Source organism: Ambystoma mexicanum, chromosome 6q (assembly GCF_040938575.1).
Source record: "Ambystoma mexicanum isolate Mex_15411 chromosome 6q, UKY_AmexF1_1, whole genome shotgun sequence".
In the NCBI taxonomy this organism is placed as follows: Eukaryota; Metazoa; Chordata; class Amphibia; order Caudata; family Ambystomatidae; genus Ambystoma; species Ambystoma mexicanum.
Window position 1 is genome coordinate 1,426,127,068 of NC_090937.1, and position 22,089 is coordinate 1,426,149,156.

The 22,089-nt window shown below is 47.7% G+C and overlaps 1 protein-coding gene across 4 annotated transcripts in view; it reads right to left on the reverse strand.

Annotated features, from left to right (window-relative positions):
• Positions 1-22,089, reverse strand: part of NSD2 (nuclear receptor binding SET domain protein 2) — a 1,742,450-nt gene that overhangs the window by 781,524 nt on the left and 938,837 nt on the right. For all 4 annotated transcript variants that reach the window (XM_069632133.1, XM_069632132.1, XM_069632134.1 and 1 more), the window contains exon 15: positions 8,271-8,427. In XM_069632133.1, the coding sequence (XP_069488234.1) occupies positions 8,271-8,427 (157 nt within the window). The remainder of the gene's footprint in view (positions 1-8,270; positions 8,428-22,089) is intronic.

Below are 22,089 nucleotides of genomic sequence, written 5' to 3' on the forward strand. Positions count from 1 at the left end.
AGAGTGCAAAGGTTCAAACGGAGCACACATCAAGAATTTCAAGACTAAATTCAGATCACAAACCAGCACCTGAAAAGGGGACGGCGGGAACACATTTGTGAGCCCTTTTAGAAACTAGGTAATCAAAGGAATCTTAAAATAAGAACATTCTTCAGACGAGCACTTGAAAATAGATAGCGCTGACAGGTAACCTTTAATGGTACCCAATTGTAAACCCATGTGGGCCAAAGAAAGAACCATTGGAATGGAATACTGGAAAGGATCAACATTGTGTGTTCTGCATCAGTCGCAAAACTTATGCCAAAGGCAACAGTAATGGGGTTTGGTTGCCGGATGCATGGCCGAAAACAACACCTCCAGTAACCATGTGTGAAGGTTGAGAACCCCACCCCCCCCCTCCGCCCGGCCCCCTCACCGCACACGAGAGAAGATCCTCTCTTTAGGGAAGACAGCATGGAGGACAGATGGACATGACGGGGATCGGAAGAAACACGTACAGAAGTTGGAATGACCAATCCACGACGAACGCCTGCCCTAAAGCTCCTCTCGGAGGTAATTCCCTTGAGCAATATGTCTTGCAGTTTCGGTTGGCACTGGTTGCAAACAGATCCACTTGAGGGGTTACCCAAAGGGCAAAGATCTCTTGAAGGACTTCCTGAGCCAACTCCCACTCGTGGGAGAACGCGCTCTGTCTGCTCAGAGCGTCTGCCGCCGCATTTTCCTCTCTGGCCAGATGAACTGGTGAAAGTGGGATTCCTTGCTGCATCGCCCACAACCAGAGCTGCATCGCCTCTCTGCACAGCGAAAATTACCCTACACCTCTCTTTTTGTTGAGGTAATGCATGGCCACTGTGTTGTCCGTCATGATCAGGACACACTTCTCTCACACAAACGGCAGAAAAGCCTTCAGGGCTAGCCTGATGGCCCTTCACTCCAAAAGATTTATGTGGAGTTTGGACTCCGACAGAGACCAACGACTGCTGATGGTCTGCTCGTTGGCGTGAGCTCCCCAACCTGTGAGGGAAGCATCCGTCACTACCGTCACCTCTGGCCATGGTTGTCAAACAGGCTCTCCCTTCATCAGATTCCCTTCGCTGGCCCACCACATAAGATCCTGTGAGACCGCAAGCAGAATCTGAAGGAGATCTGACATTTTGCCTGAGCATAGCGACCAAAGCACCCTGAGAGCCCATTGAAGGGATCTCATCCTCAGTCTGGCCTCTGGCAACAGAAAAATGCAGGAAGCCATGAGGCTGAGCAACCTTAAGAATTCGAAAGCCGGGAGACACTGGGCATGATGAAATTTGTTGACCATCTGGACAATGTGATGAGCCCTCACCTTGGGGGCGAACACAACCCCAGGAATGTGTCCAACGCCGCTCTGATGTATTGGAGCTGCTGGGAAGGCGTCAAGATGTGTCTCCATCTTGAAATTGATGGAGAAGCCCAGTTCGTGAAGAGTGTGGCAGGTGACTTCTTGATGAGCCAAGGCTTGTTACGGAGAATGTGCCCTGATCAGCCAATCGTCCAAGTAGGGGTAGACGTGAACCCCCCGCTCTCCTGAGATACGCTGCCACCACCACCATGAGCTTGGTGAAGACCCTTGGGCCGAGGTCAACCCGAATGGCAGAACCTGAAACAAAGTGCAAGTTGCCAACCGCAAACCTCAGGTATTTACTGTGCTTTGGATGGATCGGCACATGAAAATAAGCATCCTGTAAGTCCAATGACACCAACCAATTCTGAAGTCAAAGGGCCTTAAGGACCTGAGAAAGAGTGACCATCTTGAACTTGTCCTCCCAGAGGAACTTGTTCAAGAAACTTAAGTCCAATATGGGTCTTGGTCCTCCGTCTTTCTTGGGAATAAAAAAAATTGGGAATACCAGCCCTTGTTCCTCTCCGTGACAGGCACTATAGCGCCTTTCTCCAGCACGGTCAAGATTTTCTGCAAAAGGAGCGGATCCGGAATCTTCAAAGAGAGCTTCCCAGGTGGATTATTGTGAGGCCGACTCAGGAAGGGTAGACAGTAGCTGTGGGCTTTTGTTTCAAAAACCCACGCATCTGAAGTAATGGCTCGCCAATCTTCGACAATGAGACCTGGCCTCATATCAGCTTTGGAGTAGCTGCGGCAGCACCTAAAGGCAAAGAGGCAGCTGCTTGAGCAGCTTTGGCACCTCTTCCCAGTCCACCACCAGGAACTTTACATTGGCCCCTTTGACTGGCCGCTCCTCTCGCTCTACCAAAAGAGGAGTAGTAACGAAAGGAACCACCCCTCCACTGCTGTCCCCTAGGATGAAAAGACACAGGTTGAGGCACAGCTGCGCCCAAAGATTTAGCAGCTGCTTTGGAGGTCTGCAACCTCTCAAGCCTTGCTGCAAACAAATGAGAACCGTCAAAGGGCATATTGAGTAGAAGGGCCTGCACATCCAGTGCAAACCCCCGACTTCCGCAACCATGCAAACTTGTATATCACGGTGATTACAGCCATGGACCAGCTGACACTATCAGCCGTGTTCAACCAAGACTGTAGGGATTCACACATGGCATCCCTGCCATCCTGCACAATAGCAAGAAACCCATCCCTTTCTTCCCCTTCGGGAATATGCTCAGCCGCCAGAGAGACAATTCCACAGTGTGTGCAGAAAATTTGCTAAGGCAAAGGTGGAGTTGGCCGATTTCAGTGCCATACTTAGAGCCGAAAATACCTTGCGTGCCCATCCATCGAAGCGCTTGTTGTCCCCATCATGAGGGATGGCAGGGTACGCTGCCTGCCTCGAGGTGGCCGTGGCCGCCTGAACCACCAAACTCTCAGGAGTGGGGTGTGTGGATAGGTAGCTGGGGGTCACTAGTGGATGGGCGGTAATTCTTAGTCAACGACTTATTGACCGCCGGAAGAGACTATGGGGTGTTCCAGGTAGGTGGTTTATTTAACGCCATGTGAAAAGGCAGCACTGGGCCAGTGGACGGACCCTGATCTAAAATGTCTGTCAGGTCATCCTGGTCGTATTCAACTGGAGGGCTGGACCACCTTAGGTACTCCGTAACTCTCGACATCAATCTCCTATAGGATGATTCGGCATGAGCACCAGGCTCTGCCCTACCAAACTCCATTTCAGGAGATGTGTCAAGGCCACTGGCATCATGGAAAGACTGACGCAGATTCTCCATCGGACTGTCCTTAGAAAAGACAATGCCAGGAACTTCAGGTGTTTCATCAGGAACATCAAAAGGCTCCAACTCCACATCAGACCTCTCCTCATCCTCATAGATGTTCTGTAGAGAATGAAAGAACTCCTTCCTAGGGACTGGATCAGACCTGGATTCAAGAATAGGACTCACACTATTACACAGAGCCTTTCTCAGAGGATCCACAGCCACAGGGGCCTCCAAAGCAAATTCTTCTGGCCTATAGGCCCCGATGGCGTCAGCATGGACGCTGACAAAGGTGTCGAAGGCTCTGAGGGCCTGACCGAGTGAATAGCCCCGACAGCCTAACTCGATGGACACAGCGCCGACACCTTCACAGACTTCGACGGTTTTGTCGGTGACAAAGACAGCGACCTGGAACTGGCACGTCCCTGGCAATCTACCGGAGCCTCGTCCGAACAGGACCTCGATGGTTTACGATGTTTATCGTGCCGACTGCCCAGGACCAAGTGTGCGCAAGCGTCGGACCAAGACTGTTTCCCTGCTGGCTTCAACCAAAGGCGAGAATGGAACAGTGCCCAGATATTGAAAAATCTCCAGCATTTTCTCCCTAAATGCCTCCCATTTTTCCAGATTAGAGGATTTAGTGGGTGTTATTGAGAATTCTTATTTTTTGGCTAATTTCCCTCACCTAGTGAGCCCCCAGCAGCTTTGCTGGATTTCTGGAGTTTATTTCACCGGGTAAGAGTGTGAGCTTTTCCCCCACTCTTACCCATGGTTTGTCATGTGTCTTTTACCCGTTTTTGTGATTGTGGACTCTGGAGTACACCACTTCAGTAGTCCATCTTTTGTGTGTTACACAGCACCTTCAGTGCAGTGACACAGGGTTGTCTTTTAGACTTCCCACCGACTCCATTTCTGTAGCCGACTACAGTCCCCCAGAAAAGGGTAAAGTTGCCATTAGCTTTACTTAGTCATTTAACCACAGACCCAGTACACCCCATCTTACATGGAGTACTGGAAAGGGTTACTCCGTACCCCTTTTTATCTGTACCTCCTAGAGCATTGTTTCGCCCTTTCAACATTTAGACTTGGCTGGTGGCAGTGGTATCTACCCTAACTTTTCTACCGCGATTATATTATATAAACGTGGTATTGTTTTAGGCTATTATATTAGCCTCAAACTTAAACCCGCTTGACCAAATACTTTATCTTTTGGCTTCGGTCGGGTTTATTCGCCATTTCTTTTTGTTAAAGTACTTCTTGTGTTTTACATTGCGCGGCAAACCAGGTTTGCCTCCTTTGTTCACTGTCTTTTGGCGGGCTTCTGCCAAGAAGCCCTCCTCCAGGCGCCTAGGTGGGCTGAATGTGAGGGAGGGGTGTAGTCATCCCCTGCACCGGGTATCCAAGGAAACGCAAGTCACACTTTGCCATGATTGGCTGAGGTAGTTGTCCGGGCTGGACAACCCTCCCGCTGCGTGATTGACAGCAAGGCTGTGTGAAAGGCTGTGTGAATGGGGGATTTTTGCATAAAAAGGCAGGTCTCTTGGGCTAGAAGTCAGAGTCGCCACTGGAACTACAAGGAACCGAAGAGAAGCGGAGAAGACGACGGCTGCTGCAACTACCCCGTCCCGGTGAAGCCCTGCTGCAGTCCCGAGCTATCTACCCTTCGACGACCAGAGAAGATCCAGTCCAGAGTCTTCTTCCCTTGAGCCTGGTGGGGATAACTAGCTCATCTTCCACAGCCAGAGGATCCTCTTCTTGGTCGAAATCGCTGCACACTGCTGTAGTGGTCCGGATAGCCATCTGAAGAGCCTCTCCTATATTTAAAGGAGCGCACCTTTTATTCACTGTCGCTGCTGCCGGCTTCATCCCTGTGTGGTGCAGACCCCTCCAGACATCCTCCTTCGCACCGAAGCTCCAGGGACAGTGGGTCTGCAGGAAACTACCAGGATCAACTGCTGTGGCACCAGCTTCTTCATTGAATAAGCTACTGTGTTCTGCTTGAGGAACTAGGGTGAATCCGTGTTCTTGACCTCCAAGGCTTGCCCTTGTTTTCCTTCCTTCTTATAACTTTTACTTCCTCAGTTGACAATATCGAAGTACTCCTGGCAACATTGGATCTTGAACTGTCCGACTGTGTGATCCTCGACAACAGGAACCCAGTTCCACTTGACACTGGCCCCGGCCTATTGACTCTTGAATTCCGTCAAATAGTGTTCTCTGATTCTGTCTGCCTTGACAAAAGTATTGCCTATGATTTTTGCCCCCAACTCTCTCTGGTTAACTCAGGTGCTAAGTGTGTTTTTGCCCCGGTAACATTTCTTGCCGCGGATACGTGTTTCTTTAGTAAGACCGATGTATTTCCGCTAACATCTTTTTTTTTCACAACACCGGTCCGTTAAAACATAGGGTACTTACCTTGAGCTAGAGTGTACCAAAGTGAATTGGTTGGTTGTATTGTATTTTATGTGTGGTTTTGAATTAATAGAAGTGTTGTGTTTATAACAGATGGTTTAAAAACAAATGTACTTATATTTTTTACCTGAAACCTTAACTCAGTGTTTGCTCGAGTCACAGTAATTGTGGTCCCTTTGTGTAATCTCTGCTACTGCTCATATACTCTTGAGATAAGCCTGGCTGCTCCGCTATTGGTACCAGTTTAACATAGTAGTACAGGCTTGTACCAAAGGTAAAACTTGAATTGCCACCTGTAGTCGTAATTGTGTGTAGTGGTCCCTAAGGGCACTGCACAGGATTCTGCCTAACAGTGGGACAAGCCACTTTCCGCACAGAGCCATCATCGGACGGGGAAGGCGAATGGTGACACCGCTTACGGGAGGCGGGAACCACTCAAGGACCGATGTCCCCTGGACTTCCTCAGACAGAGCGTCACCCCTAGAGTCGTCAGTGGAAAGACCAGCAGTCTTTTTGGTTTTACGGGGTTTGAAAACCCGACCTACCTGCAATTTCTCTTACGCTCCCGCAAGACCTTGGTAGTCAACGACTGCTGCTTCGAGCAGTTGCCTGTGTCGTGGCTATCGCCAAGACAACACAAGCAGATACGGTGCGGGTCCGTGATGGACATCTTGGACTTACATTCCCGACATTTTCTGAAGCCAGACCGCAGGGTTGTCGGGGTAGAAGAAGAAGACATTCTCAACACAAGGCATGCCGAATTCTCAAAGCAAACACGAACTGAGGCTACGGGCGCCGTGAATGCTACTTATAACATCCGATGACGTCACCATCGACAAAGGCCTTTGGGGACATCAACCCGACGCCATCGACGCAGGACGCCCTATGGCGAAAAATTTATGAACCAGCACAGCTGTGGACATTACATGTCAAAGATGTGGAATATGTTGGAGGACACAATACATTCAAAGTTTCACTTTATAGCACCCGTCATTGTGGTCCCTTTCCCACTGCAAAGATGGACAGATTACAGTTGCCTGAAAGAATGATTGTGTGAACTGAATGGTCAAGAGCATGAGAGGTCCTTCTCGTTTCCACTGTCACAACCCGTGACCTAAAACCCCACTGGCATGCTCACATGCAAGGTAGGGTTAAGACCCGAGGTTCAGTTGGGGCCCCAAGGGCCTTGCACTATCTTAATGGACTTTCCTGGAGTCAGTCCTGGCGCCTTTGGCGCCAGGCTCATGTTCAGGAAGGGAAACCTTCTCGAAGGGACTTCTTTTTCTTTGGAGGCCTGCAGCCAACATGGAGGCACCTACACAGTCTAGTTCCTAGAACCAGACTGTGCGGTGCAGTGTTTTAGTGTGTGGTAGCCCGGACTACTTTACCAGAGGGCTATATAAACCACACCGAAGTTACAGAACGTGCTTCACGTTATTCTGCAGCCAGCAGCTTGACGCTCGTCTCCAGTGACCAGATACCGGCGATCCTTGAACAGCGGACCTGCAGAGGAGACAAGGAATATCATTAGCAGTCTCCACTTATCTGCAAATTCCATCCCGCCTCTGCCCGTCGAATGTCCATCTTCCTGCTGCTTGCGGTCATCCATCCAGTCGGCAGCACCATCGGGACACCACGAACGCACCGGAACGAAGCACCTGGAGGGAGAGAGAGAAAGACAATGTTAAAACAAGTTACTCACGGCACTTGCCGCAGTCATCACGAGAACCTCTCCAGGCTGGGCATTTCTTGGCCGGCATCGTTCCGGAACTCTTCACACGCCCGGAAAGACCATTGCGACCTGAAAAGGAATAAAGAATACAGGTTAGCAAGTAAAAGGCATAACAGCGCCTCACTTCACGCATTACCTACTAATTCGTTGTATGCTCCTGCGTCCTCCATTCTAGCAGGAGCCCAATCCAAGCTGCATATTCACCGGACCTCTGTGCACCTAAGGGGGAAAATAAAGAAAAGACATTAATCACAAGAAAGGAAGGCAAAGACATAAAGACTGCTGTAATCAGACTTACCTTCCTTAAAAGACACTCAAATGGGCTAGCACCAGTGAAGTTAACTTGGTCGCTCAAGCCCACAGAAAACTACGCACCCCTGCATAGAAGGCAGGATGGAGAGCACGCCAGAGTCGAATCCAGGGGCAGGTGGGAGGAGACTGAATCTGTTCCCAAATCCAGTCCTCCGGTGCTTTCAGGCCTGACTTCCATCAAAGGCGCCATCCGGGATCGGGAAGGGTCCAGGGCAAATCCAGCAGGTGAGCGTAACATCCACTCCTTTTCTCTACCAAGCATTGTAACCTGTTGCGCCTTTCTTTTAAATCCGCTTCTTATACCCTTTTCGGTTTTCAGATTTAGCAATAGTTTTGTTTTTACTTATGTTGCAATAATATTGTTACCTTATTGTAATTTTGGTCAATACTTATTTTTGTATGGTTTATCATTATGCACAGAGCTTTGGCGAAAGCACTAAATATTTTTAATTAAATACAATTAGTTTGCTCGCCCAATCAAAATGAACTTTCAAGATTTTGTAGAGAATCTGTAAAATGGAGGTCAAATTCCTTATCTCGGGTTTATTTTATGGTTCCCTTGGATGGTTCTGGCTAAGCCTGCAAATACAGATTTAATTTCAACTTGTTTTACATTACACTTCATTAAGGTTTTGATAAAAATAAAGTAATTCCTACAAACCTGTAATTTCCCAGTTTCACCCAGATAATATCCTGAAAACGAGGTTTCTTCCCTGCCTTGCAATCATTGCAAAACCAGCTACCATCAGGCATTTCAATATTCAAACAATCTGGGTGAAATGCTGCTGGACAAGACTCACAGCATAGCAAGTTACCACCTGAAAAAGACAAATGGGGAACGATGAGAACGATTTTCAGGTACTACTGGACATGCATCACCTTCAAATGGTAAGGCACAAACAAATGAGATAAATAGATGACAATGACACGTCTAAACTTTGATGCAGGGAATTAGCCGCAAACTACTAGGAATTGGGTCAGTTTTCTTTTCAATTAAACTGGGAGCACAGGAACTGGGAGTGGGCAGACAGAAAAAAGGTTACTCACTGTAGTGACAACTGTACTGCCTCCATACTGATGGGACGTCCCATAGAACAGGCGTTGACCGTGGACTGTTTCACAGCAGCCTTTTCTAGAATGATTTCACATTTGTGCACCCACCATATACCTGTACAGCCCCTCCCTTGTGCACCCCCCCGTCTACCAGTCTCTTTATGAAGTCGGACTTGGTAACTAATTGGGGGAGGGCATGTGGTGTAAAGGGGACTCTGGACTACATTTTCCGTACTCTCACTCCTGTCCCCTTTCTTCCATACGGATGGGAGATTTCCTGTGTAGTTTCTGTCTAGCTATTTTAGGATTAGTTTTTACTTTTTTGAGTTTTATATTTGAAGAGTTTGTACAAACTGTGAAATTAAAATAAAAAAAATAAAAAAAGATGGGAGATTTCAAAAGCATTCTTAACACTTGTGCAGTTGGAACATTGCGCTTTATTTACGTTATTGGACCCTGACAAATGTATGATGAACGAAAGTAGATCATTTAGTTTTGTCCACAGGTGGTTTCTTTCAGCGTACTGACACCGGTGAAACATTTTTGCCTCTTTGCTTGCATACTGTGAACATCCTGTGTCTTTGCTTGCCGCCCTGATTGCTAGGTTTTTCTCCAACAGGACTAGGTGCCATAAACTAAGGGAAAAGCGATCGAGGGTCTGGATGAAGAATCCCCCCACCTCCCCACTACTGATGTAGAAAGTCTGACCTAAATGGCAACATCTTCTATATCCTTGCACTTCAGTTTTTTGAGGTGCAAGAACCAGGTTCTATGCGGCCAACATGGGGCATAAAATCATCTGATTATTCCATGTCTGCTTCAGTTTGTGCAACACCCTCATCATTAGCGGAATGGGCAGGAAGGAACATATTTGCCAGTCACAGGAACATGCCACCCTGCTACGCTTCTCCCTGTACATCCTAAAATGCATAAAGGAGACATTTCTTGTTCTGCTGGGTCACAAACAGGTTGAGTTGCAGAGTCCCTCAAGTCACAAATATCTGGTCCAGCACCTCCTTCCGAAGATCCCATTTGTGAGGTGCATACCACAGTCGACATAGTACACCGGCACAGATATTTTCATTGCCTTCCACTTGTGTATGAGCGGGTGGATGGAGTTTTGGAGGCACCACTTGCATAACTGTAGGGCCAACATGCACAAGGCAGATGATCTTGTGCCCTACTGCTTGCTCATGTAGAGCGCGGCTGTAGTGCTGCAAGTGTAGACCAAGAGACGACATCCCTTCAACCGTTGCTGAAAAGCCTACAATGACAGGAATATGTTCTTTAGTTTAAGGAGATTTATATGGTGCTGCTGGTACTCTGCAGTCCAAAGGTTGTGTATGCCCCACAGTTCCATCACTGCTCCCCAAACTGTTAATCTGTGGAAAGAGTCTTCGTTGGTAGAGCAGACGAGAATGGAATCCCTTGCCCAGTCATGCTCTCTTCTTGCATCCACCATCGAATATCTGGATGAAGAGTTTTGGGAACTGCCAGTTCACTGCCAAATACAGTTGTGTCTCATATGCAACCTGATGTGAGGATCCATCAGCACGCAGTAAGCCATATGACCTAATAGTCGTTGAAACTTCATCACTGGCAGGTTGTTAGGCGATCCTCTGCACACCGATCCACTGCACACCAGAACACTGCTCACATTTCCCCAACACCTCCCTCCAGGGTTCGAGGCTCATGTGATTCGGTTTACCCAAAGGACCGAAAGCTCCGTACCAGGTACGATTTACGGGCTCGATTGCAGCCCTTCCTGCACTGGCAGTTGCCATGGAGAACATACAGCAGAAGGGGCGGCGTTACACCTCCACGACGATCGTTCACTTGCTCACGTGATCCAGAGTGGCGTTCCCCACGTGACCTTGGTGGACGTCACATGACCCCGAAACGCACAGTATATAAGGCTTGAGGCACGGAACACTCATTGTTTCTCAGCTGTCTTCAGACCCTGTTTGGCGCTACGATTGGATAACACTACTGGTTTACCTTGATCTTGGAACTCTCTCTTGGACTCCTTCGGATTACCCTTTTGTACCTTTGCTTGGAACTGCTTACCTATTGCTGGATTTCTGACACGACCCTAACTTGTCTTCGGATCATCCCTTGGTACGCCATTTCCCTTTTGGGATTCAAGTCACGCCTTCAGTCCTACAGGTGGCTTATCCTGCATCCACGCTTGTCTGCGGTCCCCTTGTTCTAGGGACCGCCTCATCTGAGTCTCAAAACTCCCTCCTAGGTTTCCTGGGTTTTCCAAACACCGGATAGGTAAGACTATTCAGATCCTTTGGTTCTTGTGATATATTGTAATTGCCTGGTACTTAACCTCGTTCTTTTTGACAGCAGCATCAGTGTTCCAGAGGTTCCGTGGATCCGGGAAGTGACATCTCCCACCTGTGGCCCCAAAGGTCGCACAGCGGGTTTCTTTTAGTTCCCCTGTGCGTCACTTGAGGACGGAGGTTTCAACGGTCTACACGACACTCAAGTCAGAACACAGGTGAGTGCTCACGAGAAACTCCATGCACAGCGCAAGTATGTTGTCGATCCTTTCCTGGGGGGTGGGAGCACCTCCCCCAATGCCCTCTTCCTTACTGCACATTCATGTTCCGAATACCCACAATGCATAGTAGTTTCGGCCGTCCCTTCCCCCCACTGTAGTTTTTGTATTTCATTGTACTGCAATCACATGTTCCCTCCCTGCAGCCGGTGGGTGCTTTGAAACAGAATGTATTTCCTATATTTCCCCAGATGGGATCAACCTATGGCCAAATAATAGCAGTCCTAGTGGTGTCTTGTCAAAATAAAAGGGCCTATACTAATAGACGCAGTGCCAATCCATCCTTCTAAATGCAAATAGTGTGGGAATGAATGTTATACCAACGAAAAGTGTTCCGGAAATGATATGTCAGGATATTAAAGACGTTGGCCTCCCTTCCCCACATTTTCAGCACGGGACAAAGAAGCACACTCAAGCTTAGCACAGTCTCTGGCTTTTCTAGCACGAGGATGCAGTTCAAATCTCAGTATCAGGGCCTTCTATGTCAAAGTCTCTTGCAATTTAAAGTCTGGGCATTTAATATTTCCTGATTTTCGATTCACCCCGGATCCACCTCTGCCGTGCTCAGACCCTCGTTAATACAAAGCTTTCAAGTGATCTCCCTCTGCCGGGCTTGGACCAAAGCCATGCACTTTTCCAAACCTTCTGTACTTTATCGAAAGCAAAGACGTTCGATTGTGCGTGGGATTTGACTTGACCCGTTGCAGGACCACTTTGATTAACATTCATTCGTTCTCTTTCAATTGATCTCCCTCCGCCAGGCTCGGATCAAATGGATCTACCGTTATTATTTCTCAGCTGGACACCTTACAGAGAGTTTCGGTTGAGCACCCACACTGTGTCAAAGCTATTCTAGCTGCTTTAAAGATACATTTTGACATTGGCAGGTGCACTGGCCACAGGAGTATGAAGGGAGGTTGGGGGGGTGGAGGGGACTGCTATGAGAGAGCATGTTAGAGGTGGGGGCCAGACGAGCAAGGAACCTTGTATGCCGGTCGGACCCAGATCAGGACAGAGCCGCATCAGGGAAGACTATGCAAGCGGAGCGCCTCAATTCAGGATAGAGACGCAAACTAACCAACCCTATTATCAATTTCCCCTTCTGCATACACCTCTCAAACTCCAAACCAAACACAACCAAAACCTACAGCACAACAAACCACACAAACTTCACTATATTGCAAAAAAAACACAGACTCGCACAATAGTACACGACTACTGGCCGCAAACGCCCCAGGCCCAGCCAACAGACCCACCGGGCTGAGGCCGCCAACAGCACATCACTGCTCTCTTGCACTTTTCCTGCTTCCTCCCACTAACTCAACCTCCCCTCCTCTTTCAGAGCCGCCAGAGCGCCTGGGGACCACTTCATGGTGATAGTGTACGATACAAATGTCCTTTAACATTAACATAACATTAACATAAATCACTCAACAACAGTTTAACTTAATTTGCGTCTCTTATCACATGTGTTTTAACAATGTTTGTTCTAGTGCTCGCCATACAGTGTTGCCGCTTGCAATCATGCTTCAACACAGACCGGTCTTGTATCGGTCTCCCCATATCACCAGCTGTGTTGCTTTGTTAGGCAGAATTGCATGCAGTACCCTCTGGGACCACCACATACAATTAGGACTACAGGTGTAAGCAAAACCAACCTTTGTACTAGACAGTTTTTGGTAGTGAGCTGAGCAGCCAGGCTTATCTCAAGAGAGAATGTGAGCAGTAAATGAAGTTACACAGAGGTCTTACAATCACAGTGGTTCAAGTAGACACTTACACTCAAGGTTTCTTGGTGAAACAATTACTAATTTATTGTACAGTCATTCGGAAAACCTTCACTAGAAGGAGGCAACTTAATATTATACACAAATACAAATCAGCACAAAACCAATAAGCTTCCGAGTAAATTAGGCTCCCCTGAAATAGGAGCAAAATGGTATTTCAGTCACTTTAAATAAGAGTACAAAGGCACAAGTTAATAGAATAGATCACAAATACTTTCTTAGGCAGTGCAAATAGTTTCTGTTCACTAGAGGACTCGATTCAGTTGAATACGCCTAGGCCAAAGTCAATGAGCTAGTGTCTTGGATAGGAAAGAGCAGTTCTTGTAGTAAACGTCTTTGCCAAAGTTCTCATAAGTAGTTTGTACGAAAAAGAATCATGTTGAGTCACAAGCTGATTAGGCTTGCAAGTTGGGAAAGTTCAACAAACTTTCCCCGCGAGAGGCAAGTTCTCAATCGGGTTGGCACAGTACCTTAATATGAGGAAAAGATGCAGCTGAAGTCGCTGATTCCTGTCAGTTCCTGCAGATTTCACTGTTCCTGAGCCTCAGTCGTTTGGAAAAGAGGGAGGACATTGGGGGACTCCTGAACTGCACAGGATCGTCTGGAAAACGCTGACAAAATGGAGTTCCTTCAGTTCCAGTAGCTGTAATTCAAGCACACAAGCTGGTGTCCCTCTCCCTGGTTAATCCCAACCAGCTTAGAGAATGGTATCCAGGTGGCTTACAAGTTGATTGGTCCCACCAAGGGAGAAGTCGTACTTGAAGGGGCTTCTCTGTAGAGATGAACTTGGCAATTTGGACCTGCAGCAGAGCTTCACCGGGCAAACCAACGGTCCAGGAGTTGCAGCAGCCGTCCTCTTCTAGCTCGTCTTCGGTTCTTTTGTTCCAGTGGTCGACTCTGCCTTCCAAGTCCAGAGACTCGCCTTTTAAACAGTCCCGCACTTTGAAAAATACTATTTAGCAGCCCAGCTCAGCTTTGTGTCTAAATGGCTAGCAGACGAGACCACTTCCGAGACGCCCCTGTTACGATCCCAGATCTCCCCGCTACAACTGAAAGAACTAATTTGGGCGCCAAATCACCTATTGAAAAATGCACCCTTCATAGTCACCCTGGGGAGACCAATCTGGCAAAGGACGAAATCACTACATCTGAAGCACTTGTACTCCCCAGACAAACCGATCTGGGACCTGTGCAGAACAGACAGACTTGTTACACCTCAGGGTCTGGGAGAAGGGGGTGTACGCATGGGGAGACCTGTACGAAGAGGGCTCTTTCAAAGAGTTCACCTCACTGCAGAGCATTGATGGGATACCCGCTAGCCAATACTTATGGTACCGTAAGATACGGGAGATAGCGAGACACAAGTGGGACACCTGGCCAGAAGAACCTGCGTCGGACTCATTCACAACGCTACTATATATTTTGAGCGTGGGGCAGAAGCTGGTCTCCTGCATATATGGACACCTCAAAGATGACCTCAATTCAAAAGGACCAGATTTGAAATTCAAATGGGAAAAAGACATTGGCCGGGAACTGTCAGATGGAGAATGGTGCAGAGCGCTAACATTGCCTAAGGCTGTGTCCAGGAACCACAGATTTGGCTTTATACAACTAAATGTACTGCACCGAACTTACCTCACCCCTTACAGACTAACGACATTTGGCAAAAGCACGAGCCCCAATTGCCCATGGTGCAACGCAGATAAAGCGGATCTCATACATATGTTTTGGGAATGCAACATAGTGCAATCTTTAAGGACTATGGTCAAATGGACATACGAAGAGACAGGCTCCTGCAACCATAGATGGACTCCCGAAGAATGCCTTTTAGGAAAATATTCCGGACCGACCAAGCTTAAACATCAGGTCAAATTAATGGACTTACTGTGCATGGTGGCAAAGAGACACAGAACTATGTCATGGAAAAAAACAACAGGGCCTAGACATGTCGCCTGGAGTAATGAGGTTGTTAGATGGATTAATGCAGAGACACGGGCGTGGGAAGACAGTGTAACCCGATCCACTGATGAACAGAGCGCCACACTGGACGCATGGAAGGAGATGATCAGGACTATACTCTACCCCTCAGATGACAAGCCCCCATGAGCAACATGAGTAGAATCAAGAAGAACTACAGGAACATGAAGACATGGAGAGGTGCACCTAAAACACCTACTGGAACTGCCAAATTTAAGCCACCCCCCCCCTTCCCCACGTCGCCCCGCGCTGGGGTTCCTGATATCAGACGTTGATGATCAGATACGGAGACAGCTAATGTTACTATGTTGATGTTCGAGTTGGCACTTTCTTTTTCTTATCCCTTTTCTCTATTCTCCACCCTTCCCCCTTTGTGTTTTTTTTTCTTTCTTTCTTCTCTGCCCCTTTCTCCTCTTTCGGTCTTCCTTTCTTCTTTCCACCTCCACTCTTACCCTCTGATCATAATATTGATGACTTTACACTAGATGATTCAGCCAGGAGTATGGCTTTGTTGTGTTAAGTTAAATGCCAATAAACAAACTTTAAAATAAATTAAACAGTTTTCTCCCTTTAATTCCAGGCTAGCTGCCACTCACCCAGTAGTCTGCCAGCCAATCACGCCAGAGTGCATTTGGGTCTCCTAGGAAACTAGCACATGGAGTTTCGGGCACCTCCCTCACTTCCTGCCCACCCCAAAACACTCAGACGCCAGAGGCAGTCTTCAATCCTGAAGCCCGCCAAAGGCATAGGAACAAAGGGATCAAATCTGGTTTGGCGCGCAGAGACAAACTCTAGAAGGACCTTTCCAAAAAGAAACAGTGAAAATCGAAGACCGGGACCCGTTTAAATGAAGGGGCTTAAGGCGCCATCTTCATGGATCCCGCGATTTTGAAGCTACCTGTGTTCGCAGTCGGGAAAAATCATGGTAGTTCGTTGTAAAACTACTGCCACCAGCCATTTCGATAGGAAAGGGTAGCATTTGACTGCTACATGAGTTTTTAGACACAGGGGGATACTATGAAACCCCTCCAGCACTATTGTAAGATAGGGTGTGCTGGGTCTAGGAATTTGGAAAGACTAGTAAAGTCTATTTCACTTTACATTCTCTGGGAAACAGTTTATCCGAGAGAAGGTATTTAAACCTTTGTAAAGTCTAAAAAGACATCCCTGTGTCACTGCACTGAAGGTGCTGTGTAACACATGAAAAGATGATGCCTATGAAGTTATCTAAAACTCCATAATCTGGTTTCCTGGTCTTACGCTTTCTGTTTGAGGTTTTGTGAAAGTAACGGTTCCTTGTCGAAAAAGGTCAGGTGAGCGCCCCTCCTTGCGACCCCCTTCTCTTTCGTCGTCTTTCTCCTCTCGTTCAACTGCCATTTGGAACTGCTGTTTCCTTGTGTGCTTTGCCTCGCTCAGAGTGTGCTCTCGTGCGCTGCCTTTTATCCATGTGGGGAAGTGTAATGGATGGGGTAAAGGTGTTACAGGGAAGGTGTTACCGTGTTTCACCACCCGGTGTCCCACTCCCACAAAACCCCTTCACCCAGGTGATCCTCCTGCACTGATCCTCTCCCAGGAAGTGGATCCAAAATTATGGCTGTGTCCTGGCCACATGGATGACCGATCCCCGGGGACTAGCGGGTGTGACTCCTGGTTTTTCACAGAGCTCACACTCGAAAATCCCGGCCAAGAGAATACACCAGGCAATTAAAAGTTTGGGCATTCAAGAAAAGCAGGCGAGTGTACCAGGAAATTGTAAGCATGTGAATCCAGCAAGCCTGGCAGGAAAATATACCAGGCAGTTGCAAGAGTGCCAAGATGTCCAGGTAGGGGAAGTAATCTTGCAATTTGAAAGTAAACAAAATACAAAGAATAGCCAGTAGGCTAGGTGGGTCTAAGACAGGAGAACCAAAATCTTGGCTATCGAGTACACCAGGCATTCCGACCACACAGAAAATAAAGACGACCAGCTTAAAGCTACATTTTGTTGTTCACCTCAAGGGAACGTCAAAAACAGTTATTTATAAAACAAGAGAACGACAAAGAATGCATGTGAAAGGAAGAACCCTTTTGAGCCAGGAAAGCTATCCTGGAGAAATGTATTTTTGTGGAAATTATACATCTTTTGTTTCTTTTAAACATTTACCAAACCCTCAAGGCTAAAGACATTATCCTTCCCACTTTAGAATTCCTTTGTATAGAAAGCGAGGGTCAGCATAGTACTTTGGAATCAGGACGGCTTTGTTCTGGACATTCTGACACTAACAGACCCTTAGTTTTGAGTTTAGGTAGGGAAATTCCACTGGTGCACGGACACCAAAGCCTTTTCCCAACCTCTTTTGTGTTCTAATAAAAGTCTTTAGCCAAATTCATTACCAACTTGTGTGATTATTATTCCTGACTCCTCACACACTTTAATAACTTATTCCTGGGTAGTTCTTGGCAACAACTTTGACCAGTTCGTACAGTTCAGGAATAGGGTTCCTCAGCTTCTAATCATGTCCTTGAAACTTTGCTTTGCCCTTCTGGAGGTTTCTCTTCGCTCTCCCTTGATTAATTAGGTTTGTTTCTTTTTCTTGACACAATGTCAACTCTTTCCCCTGGATGAGCAAACTAGAAATATTCTCGAATAGATTCTAACTTTTCTCTATTCCTTTAGTGTTACTGGGACGAGTATGAATGTTCCAGTATTGATTCTCTTGATTCTTTCCTTATTGATACTTGTATCAAGAGTTCAAATGGCAATTCTTAGTCTCATCAGTTGTTTCATTTTCACTGAGACTAGTATGGTGCATGCTCTAGTTCTATTCGTTGTCCCTCCTGGGTCTCCTGCTTTCTCCATTACCTCTTTTCACTGTAGGTTAGTGTTACAAGTCCTGAACTCGGAAATGGCTTCTCCCATGTCTTCGGGTTGGCTTTGAACTTCTCTTTCTCTCGCTCGGTGTCTGCTCCGTAATGCGAGCAGGTCTATGGACTGTGCACTGTTGCAGGACTTCAGTGCCCTGACTCTTGGTCATGCCACTATCTAAGGAACCGTATCTTTGCTGTGGTTCCCTTTCCTCTGCTTCTCCCTATTCCAGCTTTTCTCGTGTCCGCTTAACACCCCAGTTTTCATTCAGGTTTGAACGTTGCTCGTTCTGCCCTCAGCTCTCCCTGCACAGCTGACAAAACTCCTGGGATGCTCCTTCCAACAGAAATACTGCTTTTAAGCAGCATTGCTGGATCATCCCCAGCGGAGCCTCATTTTTCTTTCCCTTTGTTGCTTGAGGGGTTCGGTATTACTCCGGCACTGTTCTCAGTATTACAAGAATATTTCTCATGATGAAACAATGGTCCTACACCACAGTAACAAACAGTAGCTTGTTGTCCATGGCATCTTTGTGTTGTAGCGGTTAATGGTGGGTTGCGAGTGAGTAACTTGGGGAGTTCCTCTTCTAAACTGGAGTCCTTGTCCCAGGAGGAAGAGGTGGACAAGGGGGAAGTCTCTCCCAAGTCCTGCTTGTCTCTATGCCTAAGGAGGGTATCGTCTAGCAGGCTCACCTCACAGGGAAGGGCTCCCCCTTCTGGGGAGAAGTGACTGAATCCGGCGATTCATCACAAGCACCTCAATTAGATCGGATGAAAATTGTTTTTTTTGAGGGGAGGGGAGGAGGGAGAAAGGACAGGCAATACGTTTATTACTGTAAAGGTCCATGGGTCTGAGGTTATCTGCCTTCAGGAAGGTAAATGGAGACTGACCTGCACCTCAAAGAGGAGTTTAGTACTCTTCAGCCATGCTATTCTGCAGATTTCCAGGCCTAAACACATACCCCTGGCTGCAGTGTCAAAATGTCTTGCGGCTGACTCCAATAAGTCATGTGCCACGTGTTTAGCCTTGGATAATCCCGCAAGTAACATTTCCTTCCTGTCATCCCTGATGTCACTTGCAAAGCCCATCTCTTTCCCCAATTTATTATTGCAAGCTGTCAAGATTAGCTTACAGTTCACTTGGCGGAGAGCACTGTTCAGTATACTTTTAGGGGGCTACTATTAGACCCAGTGAGATTTTTCTTGCGCCGGCACTTTGGAATCCACTGCTGTGTATGCTGGGGGTTTGAGGATATACACAGCACCTTTGTCATCTTTCTGCATCTCGAAAGAAAGTTATTTGTGTAGTTCCTCCCATATTTTCTTTGCTTCTGCCAGAAAATCTACATGCCCATTCCCTGAGCTTCCTGCTTAATCCTTCAGCCAGCACCCCGGTTTCCATTTGGAGATCCTCCAGAATTTGCAGTTCTAAATATTCCAAATATCTCCAGGACTGAAATCACTACACTGGCTCCCAGTGGCTGCGAGGATCAAGTTCAAAACCCTCTGCATTGTCCACAAGGCCTTCTGGGGCCTTGGGCCAAAATACCTTCAACTCCCTGTTCCTAAATATTTTCCTTCTAGAGCCCTTCGTTCATCCGCCTCCAACTCCCTCATGGTCAGCCGCTTTTCCAAACAACGAGTTGGTGGCAGATCTCTCTCCGCTGCAGGGGCCTCCCTCTGGAACAGCCTTCCTGCCCCCCTGAAACTTGAGGAGAACCATCTCCGGTTCTGGAAGCACCTCAAAACCTTCCTCTTCGCCTCCGCTTTCTCTCCCCCTCTCTCCCCTGCTAAAGTTACTAAACTGCACCGAATCTGAAACTGGGCCACTCACCTTCTCGGTCCTTGGCCCAGCCACTCTCCCCTGCACTGCCTTCCTGGCACCCCCTGCACTACGGGGCTGTCTGTATCCCTACAGCCCCTCCTTCCCAGCACTTATCTGAACTTACTCGCACTGCCACTAGCTGGCCCTTGTTACTTTCCTGTATAGTAGGATCGTTGCCTGTCTCCCATTGTCCCCCCCCCCACCTCGTCGCGCCTTGAAACACTTGTGTATAGGCGCTTTATAAATACCATATCATATCATAAGGTTTATTGTTCGGTCATGTAAAAGTCTGAAAGACTGAGGTTTATTTCCACCTCACCCACTGGATTTTGTAGACACAGTTGGGTCAAGCACAGCAGGCAGTGCAGGCTACCCCTGATTTAGTGGGCCATGGACAGGTGTGAGACACCAGAGGGTGTTACAACTCCAATTCTCCATGGATCCTCTGCGCAGGTGGCCAGGGAAAGGCCATCACTCTTAGATCCCCTGACCCAGGGGGCAGACAAGTGAGGCAGGATAATCTGGGTGAAGGATCCTCAGGAATTAGGTGACCTCTGGCGAGACAGTATTTCCTGTCCCCCTTCTAATAAGAAACCCTTATTCCGGAGGCCATTATGGGATATTGTAATCCACATCCCATTGGCCGAGAAAAGAGTATGAGATATCCTCAGTCCAAATATGTTAAGAAGAGAACAAACAGGGTTAAAGATCACTTGAGTGAAGGCTCTGTGGGGACTAGGATGCCTTTAGGAAAGACTGGGTATCCCCTTTTCCTACCGTTGATCAACCCAACCCTTCCCCCGCCATTATAGTGTATTTTGACTCCACTCCCCCGACTTCCTCATTTATAATAAAAAAAAGTGTTTAATTTCTATATAACAAACAAAAAAATCTGTTCCGCGACAGCCCTCATACATTGTCATCAATACTACCTAATTCTAGTCCCCACGCCTCCTTCCCATGGTTACTAGTCCTTAGCCACACTTGTCCACAAACCCTACTAGCGTCAATGTTGTCTCTACCAATAAAGCTCAATTCCCATTAGCTTCCCTGGGGTTCTGCGCCTCTTCCCCTTTCCCTGGCTTCTGTCTGAAACAGGGCCTGCAAGACCCCTCCCAAGCCCTAATCCTTGTTGTACTTTCTCCTTGATTACGCTGTACCGCGCCCCTTCCATACCGCTGTCTCAGCTGATGCCCACCTGTTCATATACAGCCACCTTTCCTCCAAATCGGGTCCCCTGGGGGACTGCCATGCCATAGTGATTCTACTTTTAGCCAATATGTACACCAAATCCTTCAATTTAGCAATATGTTCTGCTCCTTTGGGGCGCGAGAATCTGCCCAATAGCCCAGCAGCTGGGGCATCCACATTCAACACCGGACCACCCCCACCCCACTGTTCATTCTCCTCGCTACCTCCGTCCAGTATTGTTGCACTATCGGGCATGTCCAAAACATATGAAGCAGGCCGGCCTCCGCTCCTTTGCACCTGGGGCATGCCTGCGCTGCGGCACCTGGGAACGGTGAGATTTGTTGGGGTGTCATGTATGCTCTGTGTGTAACCTGAAACTATATCAATTGCAGTCTTGTATTTCTCGACAACGTGTATGACAGGACCCATGCCCACTGAGCATCTGTGAAAGGAGTTCCCAAATCCTCCTCCCATTTGCTCCTTATTGTCAGGGGTGTGCGAGGCATATTCCCGATATAGCGTGCCTCCCCCTTCCAATATGCAGTATAAAAGGACTACCATAGCATGCTGTACCATCAATTCGCTATACGCCGGCCACCTACGCAGTAGCTCCCCCTTAGCAGTGTTATACAGCAAGTATTGGCCTTTGTGCAAGCCAGTGCGGCTAATTAAGTCTTCAAAGGGAATAAATGAGGCATCCTGCAACAGGTCACCTATCGTGTTAACACCCCGAGGTTCATAGTACACTCATATCTTTCGTCTCGCCTGCGATGAGGCAGCCAGTACTGTGACCAGGGGAATGTGAGCTGAGGACGGGTCTGTGAGCCCCATTATTGCCAGTGCTCGGTCCCAAATCTTTACTCCCAAGGACACTAGGTGCAATCCAAGTTGTCCCTGGGGCTTCCTATTCCACACCAATTCCTTTAGATAATACTGTGACCCCCGGGGGTTGCAGCATCTGCATGTCTGGTGCAAGCCAGTCCACCACAAATTGCAGCTGTCCCTCTAAGTAATACAAATCAAAGCATGTGACCCTAATGCCACCCTCTTCATATGGCCTCTGTAGCATGGAAAGTGCAATCCTGTTCCTCCACCCTTCCACAAGAAGCCTCTGCTAATACTATCCAACATTTTGAAGGACTGCGGTATGTAATGTGGAACGTTCACAAATAAGTGCAACAACCGAGGCAGCACTACCATCTTCAATAATGCGGCCCTCCAAATCATTGAGAGCGGC